This window comes from Arvicola amphibius, chromosome 1 (assembly GCF_903992535.2).
Source record: "Arvicola amphibius chromosome 1, mArvAmp1.2, whole genome shotgun sequence".
Lineage (NCBI taxonomy): Eukaryota > Metazoa > Chordata > Mammalia > Rodentia > Cricetidae > Arvicola > Arvicola amphibius.
In genome coordinates, this window is record NC_052047.1 from 69,272,081 (window position 1) to 69,284,564 (window position 12,484).

General features: G+C 42.3%; 1 protein-coding gene across 2 annotated transcripts in view; it reads right to left on the reverse strand.

The window, feature by feature from the left end:
• Nucleotides 1-12,484, reverse strand: part of Ewsr1 (EWS RNA binding protein 1) — a 30,374-nt gene that overhangs the window by 863 nt on the left and 17,027 nt on the right. Inside the window, exons 7-15 of one of the 2 annotated variants that reach the window (XM_038336257.2) lie at nucleotides 12,160-12,371; nucleotides 11,029-11,209; nucleotides 8,292-8,329; nucleotides 7,728-7,760; nucleotides 7,199-7,317; nucleotides 2,331-2,460; nucleotides 910-1,032; nucleotides 377-539; nucleotides 45-142 (exon numbers count right to left, since the gene is read on the reverse strand). In XM_038336257.2, coding sequence (XP_038192185.1) covers nucleotides 45-142; nucleotides 377-539; nucleotides 910-1,032; nucleotides 2,331-2,460; nucleotides 7,199-7,317; nucleotides 7,728-7,760; nucleotides 8,292-8,329; nucleotides 11,029-11,209; nucleotides 12,160-12,371 — 1,097 coding nt within the window. The remainder of the gene's footprint in view (nucleotides 1-44; nucleotides 143-376; nucleotides 540-909; nucleotides 1,033-2,330; nucleotides 2,461-7,198; nucleotides 7,318-7,727; nucleotides 7,761-8,291; nucleotides 8,330-11,028; nucleotides 11,210-12,159; nucleotides 12,372-12,484) is intronic. The other variant, XM_038336340.2, reaches the window with a different exon arrangement.

A 12,484-nucleotide genomic window follows, 5' to 3' on the forward strand; every position in this document is an offset into this window, starting at 1 on the left:
TCAATCACCAGGAAGCTCAGGGGCTCCAGGAAACCTCTACCTACCCGGAGGTGGGAAGGGTGGCGGGAGGAAGCCCTCAGGCTTGGGGGCCTTACACTGGTTGCATTCTGTTCTCCAGGCGAAGTTCTGGTTTCCACAGCCCCTGCATAAAGTTGCACACAGCAGAAATCACCAATAAAACAGAGGGAAGTGGAGAGAGCCACACTACAATCTATCCACAATCATGGAATCCAGGCACGAAACACTAGGTCTGCACAGTCTTAGGCAGCAATGCACCCCAGCAGCTCAATCAGATTCCTACCCACAACAGTACTGCCCGAGTGGGAATGGGGTAACACCACTAGCAGGCTCTCAGTCTGCAGGGGGAGGTACATACGGATTGGGACACTGCCAATCTCCGGCTCGGTGCTGGACATTTCCTCCTCCAGAGGGGTTCCCTCGGGAGCCCCGGGGTCCTCGTGGGGGGAAGCCTCCTCTGTCTCCTCCACGGCCTCCCATGCGACCCATGGGCCCTCCAGGACCTCCTGGGCCACCAGGACCTGCAACAATAGTCAATCACCTCTTCATTCCAACTTTGCTACAGGAAATTCTTCCACCAGGCCCAGAGTGCTGGCCATGAATGCTATTCTGTGTAATTCCATGTAGCCTCCAACTATGGCATTTTCATATAATGAAAATGACATCCAGGCAGAGGTTCGCTGGAAGGAACTTCCACCCCCTCTAGCCAGTTAACCCAGTAGTACAAACAAGCAATGTTGGCTCAATGGTCTAGTATCAACTTTACACACTCTTTTCTTAATTTACTGCTCTATTAAGTTTCTCAAGGGCAAAAATTACTGGGAAAAAAACCCCCAAATCAACCCTGTTTAAAAAGTAACACAAAAGTAGCTAAAAGTGCCCAATTAATACCTCCACGAAGTGGTGGTGGCATCCCTCTGCCCTCACGAGGTGGCATGCCACCTCGCATGCTGTTCATCGGAGGCTTCTTTCGGGCAAGAGAAACTTTAAGTTTGCTTCCTTGAAAGTCTTTTCCTGGAAAAAGATAACAGAACATCAGTGATCCTCACATTTGAACTCTCTCTTCAAGCAGACACTTTCCAACAAATTCCCCCTTACTGAATTTGTCTACCTTCTGAAGCATAAAAACCTGCCCTCTCAAATCTCTAGGATCTTTCATGGTATGATTGGAGATATATCACAGTTGGTAGGGCTTGTTTAACATGTACAAAGGTTTGGGTTTAATCCCTAGCTCTGTATAAGACTGGGCATGGTAGCCAGCTAGCTAATGCCTATAATTTCAATATTTGGAAGTAGAGTAGGCTTGGAAGATCAGGAAGCACAAGTCATCAATAGCCACATGTGGAGTTTTGGCCAGCCTGGACTAGTTGACAAGCCAGGGGCGCAAAAAAAAAAAAAAAAAAAAAGTAGAGAGAACAAAGACTGTTAAAGATATTTATTTAAGCCGGGCGGTGGTGGCGCACGCCTTTAATCCCAGCACTCGGGAGGCAGAGGCAGGCGGATCTCTGTGAGTTCGAGGCCAGCCTGGTCTACAAGAGCTAGTTCCAGGACAGGCTCCAAAGCTGCAGAGAAACACTGTCTCGAAAAACCAAAATAAAAAAAAGAAAAAAAAAAAAAAGGATATTTATTTAAGCAAGGTATGTGGCATACTCCTGTAATCCTAGCATATGGTAGAGACTGCCACATTTGAAACCAGCTTGTCCACACAATGAAAACGTTACTTAAAAGACATCAAAGGCCTAGAAATAAAACTCAGCACTCGGGAGGCAGAAGGATCTGAGTTCAAGGCCAGCCTAGTCTACACTGAGAAACCCAGTCTTGATGATTCCCTGACCCAAAGATGCAACTGCCCTAGCCTAATTATCAGAACTTGGTGGTGGCTGTTGGCCTTGAAACAATCAATGTACATTGGCAAAGACATTTTCCCTCCTGTGTATGTCTCTCTCATGGCGCTAGAAACTGAACCCAGGGTCTATACACATTAGGTGAGCTTGAGCAAGGCAGCTTTGCAATAAAACACACATTAAAGGGATATTCTGACCCAGGGCCAGTGTCTGTGTGCTTTAACAATCAAAGAGGAACATGATGAACAACTTCTGTAGTAGACTATCTTAGTGTTTCAGCTCTTAAATTCCTCCCTCCTCCTATACTGTGGTCCAGAAAAGGTTAAGTACATGATTCTGCATCTAGACTCTATTTTAATGGTTTCCAATATAGTACATGCTCTCTCGGAAGGTCACACACACAACTGCTCTAAGTTCCTAAATATGCCGGAGTGAGCAGAATTCAGAGCAACAAGGAGCACATCATACCATCAAACCATTCCACAGCAGCCTTGGCAGTTGGCGGATCTTCATAGGACACTGTGGCATCACCTTTAGGCTTTCCTGTTTCCTTATCCAAGTAGATGTGGATCATGGGTTGCCCAGTTCTCTTGTTCATCTACAGATAAAATAATTAGGATGTGACTATACCACCTGAACCTTAAAGAAGTTCATAGTTACAGGGCGGTGGCGGTGTACTCCTTTAATTCTAGCACTCGGGAGACAAAGACAGGTGGATCTCTGTAATTCAAGGCCAGCCTGGTCTATAGATTGAGATCCTGGACAGCCAGGACTACACAGATTAACCCTGTACCAAAACAAAAGAAAACAAGCCAAACATTCACACACATAAATTGGTGGCAAGCATTTCTGTCTTTTTTTGGGGGGTGGTGGTGGATATTTTTCTAGACAGGGTTTTTCTGTGTAGCCCTGGTGGGATTAAAGGCATGTGCTGTCACTGCCTGACCAAGCATTTTTACCTCATTGATCCATCTTTGACAGTATTAACACTTAAAAAAAAAATTATATGTATGTGTGAGCCTTCAAAGGCCAGCATAGGGTGTCAGATCCCCTGGAACTTAAGTCATGGTCGTGGCTCACCATGTGCGTGCTGGGAACTGAACCTGGCAAAGCAGCAGTGATCTTCATTACTTATTCAAGATGCAAACTGGGGATAGTTGCTCATGCCTATAATCTCAGCACTCAGAAGGGTGAGACAGAAGGATGATCACTGGTTCCAGGTAAGACTGGGCTACAGGGAGTGGGACACTATCTCAAAAATCCTAAAATTATACACGTGTCAGTCAATACCATTTTTTGTTTTTGTGACAGGGTTTCTCTGTCTATCCCTGGCAGTCCTGGGACTGCTCTGTAGACCAGGCTGGCCTCCCAAGATTAAAGGTGTGTGCTACCACTGCCTGGCAACCAATACCATTTTTAAAGAACACAAGAAATATTACAACAAAATAGTCATATAAACGAAATGTCATTTTAAAAAGATTTTATAACCCAGAATGCCTGCATGTATACATGTGTACCTCATGTGTGCAAATAATCACAGAATCCAGAAGAGGATGTCAGATCCCCTGGAACTGCAGTTACAGAGGGTTGAGTGTTGGGACTTGGGAAGGACAGCAAATGCTCTTTAACTGTTAAGTCATCCATCTACCAAGCCCCAAATGAATGAGCATTCTACCTGTGAATGTCAGCACACTATTTATGTGCCGGATCCCTTGAGACTGGAGTTACAGACAACTGTGAGCTGTCATGTGGGTACTGAGAACTGAACCTAGGACCTCTGGAAAAGGAACCAGTGCTCTTGACTCCTAAGCAATCTCTCTAGTTCCACAATCTTTATTGTAACAAAACCGATGACAAATTACTGACTTAACCAGAATTATTAACCCAATTAATACTAGAACTATATGTACACTACACATATATGTATATATCAGTCTGTCTCTATACAGCCCCGTCCCAAACAGCTGGCTGGGTGGTGCTAGAGTATACTTTTAATCCCAGTACTCAGGAGGCAGAGGCAGGCAGATCTCTGCGAGTTTGAGTTCAAGGCCAGCCTGGTCTACAGAGAGAGTTTCAGGACAGCTAGGATGGTTACACAGAAAAACCCTGTCTTGAAAAACCAACCAACCAACCAACCAACCAACCAACCAACCAACCAACCAACCAACCAACCAACCAACCAACCAACCAACCAACCACACACAAAGAGACTTGACAAGCTGGCTCAGCAGGTAAAGGTGCATGTTGCCAAGTCAACCTGAGTTGATCTCTAACATGGTGGAGAACTCACTGATTTACAAGTCATCCTTTCATCTCCATATACACATTGAGATGCACTTTTAAATGCAATAAACCAAACAGAAGTAATCAACAGACCCCCTGCCACCCAGGATCTGCCTGTGAAGCCATGGCTGGCGTCAACTCAGAGACCGGCCTGCCCCCTGCCTCTGGAGTGCTGGGGTTAGAAGCATATGTCACACCTGGCTAATAATCAACATCTCAAACATAAAATATAAGCACAGAATTTGGACTTTCATTTTTGCCCAGAGTGGATAGGACAACAGAAAATATAACAGCATATGATGAATGTCTGTGTATGCATAAACATAGAGAACATGGGGTATTCTTGCAAAGGACCTGTGTTCAATTTACAGTACTGATGCCAGACTTTGCAACTGCTGGTAGCTCCAGTTTCAAAGACACCCTCTTCTAGCCTTCTTGGGCGCATCTACATGCATTCAATACAGAGACAAACACTCGAGACGTTATAGATGGGGTTAAACCTGTACTGCAGACTGGGTAGCGACTGTGCAAAGAGGGCTGATCAGACAACTGACACATGTCCCAATCCCTGGATCCCACAAAGGGGAAGGAGAGACATGACTCTCGAACTGACCTCTGACCTCTAGAGATATTCTGTGGACCGTGTATATATACTCTCACATTTACACAAACATATGGATCTTAACTGTAAAGACAGAAAAGACAAAAGAACCTATTTTCCTGGCTATGGAGACTCAGAACAAAGCTGTTGGACAAATCAACCAAGTGTACCAGTCAGCCAATAGTTACATATGGGTAAACCTTTCAGTAAGATGTCACAACAGGCCTGTGAACAGGAAAAAGGAAAAGAAGTCAACAAAGAGCAGATCTGATAGCTAACAATATTTAAACCAAGAACTTCTAGTCCAGCCTGGTGTTGTAGCAATGTGCTTTTAATCCTAGCTCTGGGATTATCAGCCTGGTTTACATGGCCAGCTTCATGTCATCCATCTTTAAAATAAAAAACAAGCCATGGTGTCAGGCAGTGGTGGTAAACGCCTTTATTCCCAGCACTCAGGAGGCAAAGGCAGGTGGATCTCTCTGAGTTCCATGCCAGCCTGATCTACAAAAGCTAGTTCCAGGGCAATTAGGACTATTACACAGAGAAACCTTGTCTTGAAAAACAAACAAACAACACCCTCCCCAAAAACAAACCAACGATGACAACAACAAAAATCAAAGCAACCTATGAAGAACTTCTAGTCACCAAAAGAATATAAATACATGAACAAGATAAAGACTTCCAACAGACAAGGATTAGCACTCAATCTATACAGGGCTAGAGTTGGTTTATTAGTTAAGAGCACTGGCTGCTCTTTTAGAGCATTTGGGTTCAATTCCCAGCACCCATGTTGCAGCTCACAGCTATAATTCCAGTTCCAGGGATATGTTCCCTTTCTTCTTTCCTCTGAGAGTACCAGACATGCACACAGTGCACACACAGACAAAACACTCATAAAATAATAAGTCAATCTTTTTGCTGCTGTTATTTATTTATTTATTTATTTATTTTTTGTTTTTTGAGACAGGGTTTCTCTGCAGCTTTAGAGTCTGTCCTGGAACTAGCTCTTGTAGACCAGGCTGGTCTCGAACTCACAGAGATCCGCCTGCCTCTGCCTCCCGAGTGCTGGGATTAAAGGCGTGCGCCACCACCTCCCGGCTGCTGCTGCTGTTTTTGAGATAGGGTCTCACTATGCAGAACAGGCTGGTCTTGAACTCATAGAAATCTACCTGTCTTTGCCTCCAGAGAGCTGGGATTAAAGGTATGTCACCATAGCTAGGCAGTGCTGCCTCACACATTTAATCCCAGCACTCAGGAGGCAGAAGCAGGCAGATCTCTGAGTTTGAGGCCAGCCTGCCTAGTCTTCAGAGTAAGTTCCAGGATGGCCAGGGCTGTTACACAGAGAGACCATGTTGTGTTTGTGTGTGTGTGTGGGGGGGTGGGTGGGGAGGGGATTGGGACACACACCCCAAGAGGGATTACCACACTTGCCCTAATTTACTAGTGTATTGTATTTTCAGAATTTGGCTGCTTAATAGGAATGTGAAATAAAACATTATTGAAACTACATATTTTAGAGATGAAAATAAAATTTAAGTCTAAAGATGAACTCAATTGTTATATGCCAAGTAATTAGAGAATATATCTAAATCAGGTGTGTGGTACACACCTTTAATCCCAGTACTAGGAAGGCAGAAGCATGTGGCACTCTGAGTTCCAGGCCAGCTGGAGCTTCATAGTGAGACTCTGCCTTAAAACAAAATCAAAATTCATAAAATTCTAATTGTTTGTTTTGTTGTTGTCATTAAATTCCCTCTGAGACTGGGTTGTCTGAGCCTTGAACTCAGACATCCTAGCAAACCTTCAACTCTTATTGAAAAATAAATCTGTAAGCATTTAAATGCCTCTAGGCATCACACAATTTATTCCTAGTGTTTGTATAAGCATTTGAACAATTACTATTTTAAAACCATGTCCCCAAGTAATTAACTATTCAGGGAATATTTAGAAAAACCTATCTTTACTTTTTGTTCCTCAACAGAAAACAAGTTTATCTTTAAATTAAAAAACAAACAACAAAACAGCAGATTTAGTAAAAGAACCAACAGCTGCTTAGCATTTTTCATCTATAAAAACTGGCTTGGAAGGTGGAGGCAGAAAGATCAGGCTATCCTGTAATACAAGAAAACTTGTTCCGGAAAAAAACAAAAAAAAGACAATGATAACAACACTCACCTCCCCCCCTCCAGCTAACAGGAGAAGCTATTTATCTCTGTAGACTTAAGGGCCTTGTGCACTATATTATGTACATTAGTCGAGTGTTTCATCACTGGGATCTCAGGTCTTAACACAGGGTCTTGCACCACACAGTGTTTTAAGGAGTAAACTACAAGGTGCCTATCTATCGACAAAAGAATCAGGGAACTTCAACAATTCTTGGCATGGCTTTGGTATTTCAAACATGTCTTGTTGGTTCAATTTCTGCTGGATCACTTGATCACTGGCCACTTACCTTGACAACCCCACACTGCTTAAAGAAGTCTGCCAGATCATCCAGAGTCACATTGTCATTTAAACCTTGCACATAAATTGCACTGTTGTCAGAATCTTCATCAGGATCTATAGGAAGGCCTTCCAGAGAAAATAAAATAGAATTACTGTCCGTCCTATTAATGGTGGCTTCTTCTTTTTTTGGGGAAGAGATAAGCTGGCCTCAAACGGCTAATTCTTTCTTCAACCTCACCCCATCAGGCGCTAAGAATAGGGACTTCTTAAGCAATTGAACATTATTATCAAACAATATTCATAACAAAAGAGAACTACCAATCATAACTGATAGTAAGATGGAATTTTTTTGGTTATTTTAAAACAACCGTAAAAGGAAGCCCCAAATTGTCTTTGCCAAGAACAGCACCAGTCTACTAGGCTGCTGAATGCTCTCTCTCTCTCTCTCTCTTTTTTTTTGGGGGGGGAAGGTTGCTGAACTCTTATTTCTATGGCATTTACTCAAAAGAGCACAAAGTTCAAGAATTCAAAGTTACCTAGATCAAGATCTGGTCCTTCATCCATGGGTCCTGCCAACCAGGAAAAGATCATATAAGATATTATTAGTGCAAGCCTTGCAAGCTACAAATCTTACAAACACACACAGCTATCTACTACACCACCATTTGATGGGGGACTCATTAATTCAAAATGACCCGCACTGCTAAAATGGAGCAGTGCCCCTTTAGCGTTTGTGAAGTTTGCTAGGGTTTCTTTTTCCTTTGCTCGTTTGTTTCTAAACCATTAACCAAATACACTCTTAATGCTTTATGTGCCAAATTAGTGTTAAATTAAAGCCAAAACCTTTCCTCCACATAAACCAAATTAAAGCTGTACTCTCCCCCATATTATAGAAGCAGTTGCTCAATACTTCAAGTTACCCTTTGTTTTGTAACCATAGGTTAACCTTATAACCCCTAAGACAATGCCGGCAGTACCCATTAGTCTCTTTTGTATAGATCATTTTTAAACCACTTATGAAACTAGTAAAAATTATAGTTTTCTAAAAACTGACTGTATTTTTTTTTAAACACTATCCATGGTAATACTCAAAAACTTACCACCAGGCTTATTGAAGCCACCTCGCTCTCCAGCGCTGCTGGGGGGATAAACGAAGAAATGAAGGCCTTTCCCTTTAAAAGCCAGTACCGCTCTGAGCCTTGCGGGGGCTCGTGGGGAAGAAGGGCACTGGCTAAACACATCTCCAAACAATGCATCTCTCTCATCTTGTCACTATGCCTTTCTTCAGGGCAGCTCGCTCAAATTTCCTTAATATACAACCTTGCTTGTTTGATTGGACACACCAGTGTGGCTGGTTTCTTTCATGTCAGGGGCTGGTATTAATAGTGCAATACTTGGCAAATTAAGGAAGGAAAAAAAAACCCCTAGACCCAAACACCCACCCCATCAGCTGAAACACCAGGGAGCTTGGTGTAGAACTGTGAAGCCGGAGACAATTGTTGTGATGAACCTTTCCAAGTTCATAAAGGTGCACCCTCAACCTCTCCCAAGGGAGAGCCAAATGAGGCCCTGGCTTCCTAACAAGTAACAGTATAATAGAGCAGGAGACAACCACAGTAAATGTCTACACACACATCAGAGGACGCATCCAGCCAATCTTCAGCATAAAGCCATACAGTCCAGGGCCCTAATGGATTCAACAGTTACTGTGAAAGGAGAATTTACAACAAATACCAAGGCTCAGCGGACTGGGGGTGCAACTTTATAGACATACCAGTTAAGAAGACTATGGCAATATATACACTATAATACAGAGAGGAGAGGGAAGATGAGTTGTCGGTTTCTTGGGGAGAGGAGAAGGCAATATTTTCTTGGGTTAAAAAAGGTAGCTCCCCAGTGGGAAGACCTGACGTTTTCTTAACCAGTATTGCACCTTTAATACCTAAATATACAATTAATTTCAAGCTGTTGCATGCAGCTTTGCTTCTTTTTTAAAAGTACACACCATAAAATGTTCTCTCTCTTCAAACACAAAGTTTACACTTTAATGTTACACAATTCTAGAGTATTATACCTCCTCTGGTTCATTACCAAACAACAAGTATGCAGTTACCAAAGTTACAGAAGGATTCCATTTATACAATGAATACATTTTGTTTAAAATATTCTATGTATATTTTTCCTCTCCATATGGACACCGTGTCTAGTCCCACTTTTCATTATGCTGCCGGCTGAGTACTGAGTACGGGTACTTTTTAAGTATTGAAGTGTATACAAGGCTCTCACTTTGTAACCTGTAGCATATAAATGCGACAAAGCATGTTAAAAAGTTTCCACGTTTAACAGCCAATGAAAATATCAAAATACTGAGGCAATGAAAAAGGGCATGTTAACAACATTGAGCGCCTTACCTGGAGCAGACACTGAAAACCATCACCACACCACAATAAAAAAGGGGAAAGGGAACTGCCCCGTGTCCTGTCCTCACAGGATCCAACAGACTGCTTCACAGTCTGTTAAAAACCTATGGGGTAGGCCATGGTCTCTTCTATGGCTCCAGGAGAGACTTCTCATCCAGAAAGATGGGCCCCTCTAATAGTAGTCTAACAAAGTCAGTAGAATCATTACTTCTGGAGTATTAAGATGAATAAACTTCAAATTGCTTTTGCAATTGAAAAATACTAAGAATTCTAGGTGATTTGAGACGTGATGATAGTAATTTCAAGTGTCTATGTCTATTTTAAAACATCCATAAAGACGTGAAACCTTTATAATGGAATGATATCCAAATCAGAAGACCAATTTTTACTTTGTCAAATTATTCATAAAAATTTGCATGTTATGAAATAGCTTTTTCCAATAAAGATTTCACTTAAGACTTTATTAAAGTTATGCAGAATAAACAAAGCATTAACTATCTTTCAGCAGTATAGAAATTTGTTAGTATGTGAATAGGTCAAATTAATCGTTTTGAAGTTTGTTTCTATAAAAAAGAATTGCTAGCTTTTCTTTGAAGTTACCCCAATCAAATTTATACTCACTACAACATTCTGCATAACTTTTTTACTAGTTTATATAGGGACAGAACACACACATAACTAAATCTGGATTATGTTAACCACCAACATCATACCTCACCTTCATCAAAGTATAGACACCAGAAAGGAATGAGGGATGGAAGGAGGGAGGGAAGGGAAGGCAGAGGCAGCAGGGTCACGTTACTGATCTAAACAGTTTTCTAAACCAGATTGTGGCATCAATCTCAATGGTCAAACCAATTTAGACTTTTAAAATCTCCAATAGGGAGTGATGCTACACTCATATACATTACTCTGTAAAAAAGTTATTAGATTGTTCTGTGCTCCAACTCAGGCCATGGTTTAAAAGTTACGGGGCCAGTCTTCATCATGTTCAACAATTCTGGGTACAAACACTGGAAAACAGCTGCATCCTTTTTCTGCAGTACATACACCAGGTATTTTAAGACAACCGTTCAAAGTTCACTAGTTAAAACCTAGGTTGTTAGATGGTTGTGTGTGTTCCATCCCAAATCTATTACCCAAAGAGGTTCTCACCTCTCAACACCATGAAGGGGACTGAAAGCTCTAGTTTCAAAGCCATTATTTGTTCACCCCAACCCAACAAAGGTTACTGGCAGGGAAAAAAAAGCAAACTGCCACTTAAATGACATTTCCATGTTTTAGAAGATAGCTTGACCTCAACAGATTGTCCATGGAAATGTGGAATAAATTTCTTATGTCTTTCAGTCCCTTCTTCCCATTGAAAATCCTATGGATGAAGCAAAATTAGGTAAAAGGAGAAAAGGTTTGCTCTTACCCCATTCCACCGCGTCCTCCTCCCCGCCCACCTCTGCTCATGCCTCCACGATCAAATCCCCCTCTTCCCCTGCCCCGGTTATCAGGGCCACTCATGCTCCGGTTCTCTCCTGGTCCGGAAAATCCTCCAGACTCCTGCCCATAAACACCCATGCTACTGGGGTGGTCCTGTCGGAATGAACCTGAGGAAAAGAGTCACATCTGTAAGCCACGGACATTTATACCACTGCCTGACATCCTTTCTCTTGGAATCATGACCCCCTCAATTGTAAGCAACTGTATATATACTACACTGGAAGTACTTCTACCAGAAGGCTCCCTTAAAGAACTATTGACTCAAGAAGGCTAACACATTCTTGTACAGCCAGGCTATAACAAACTACTTCCAAAGGGAAAAGGTGTCTTGGAAAAAAAAAACACATTCACAGGTTTGGGTCTCCAAAAGCAGTTTCTTTACACTACCCTCCAGAAACAAAAGTAGAGCCGGGTTTTCTAGGGCTCTGAGTTATACAGCAAGGAGCCTTAAGTCATTCCAGTCAAAAAAGCACAGATGAAATAAAAAGGACAGCAAGGGCCACCCAGAAAAACCCTGTCCCCTAAAAAAAGCAACAAGTGAGGCAGAAATTAAATAGTTAATAAAGATAATTTTGGGTCTTAGTTACTTCTCCAAATATAAGTATAAGCACAGGGACTCCATGGTAGAACTTGTTTTTAAGACCCTGGGCTTAACCCCCAGCAGAAAACAAAAGTCAGTTCCACCCCAATCATATCCTAAAGTTTTAAAAATTCCTCCGAACTACAGTAAGGACTCTGTTCCTCTGCTATAGGGATTCACACAAAAATCAAAACACACAGTTTTTACTTGGCTATCAGAAATCCCAGTAGCCCTCTACAGCTACCTTTCCACGCTTAATGATTCGGGGCAGGTCCTAAAGAATGCCAGCCCTACTTGCTGAGACAGCCCACCCTGCTGACCGAATCCTACTGGGGCACCCAGACTATTCTCCAGTGTGTGTTATGCCTCACACTCATACCCTTGACCCCAGAAGCAAACAGTGGTAACAAACAGTCCCCATTTTCAGAAACTCTAAGCACAAACATTCATACTTATTTCTCTCTCTTAGCAACTCACTCTGCTGCCCGTAGCTGCTGCTCTGTTGGCTATATTGACTTGGAGCCTGGCTGTAGGATCCAGTCTGAGGGGGGTAACTAGTGGGAGGCTGCTGCCCATAGCTGCTTTGTTGACCATAGCTACTCTGCTGTCCATAGCTGCTCGGTTGCCCATAGGTATTCTGCTGAGAGTAACTGCTCTGATCGTAACTTGTTGGCTGTGAAGAGGAGTAGCTGAAAGAAAGGGGAAAAAAAAGTTTTCAGGAAGGAAAAAAAAGGCATGTTATTTTCCAAGACCCCAAATACAAGACATTCATGGGTATCCTAATAGTTACTTTTTTCATTGT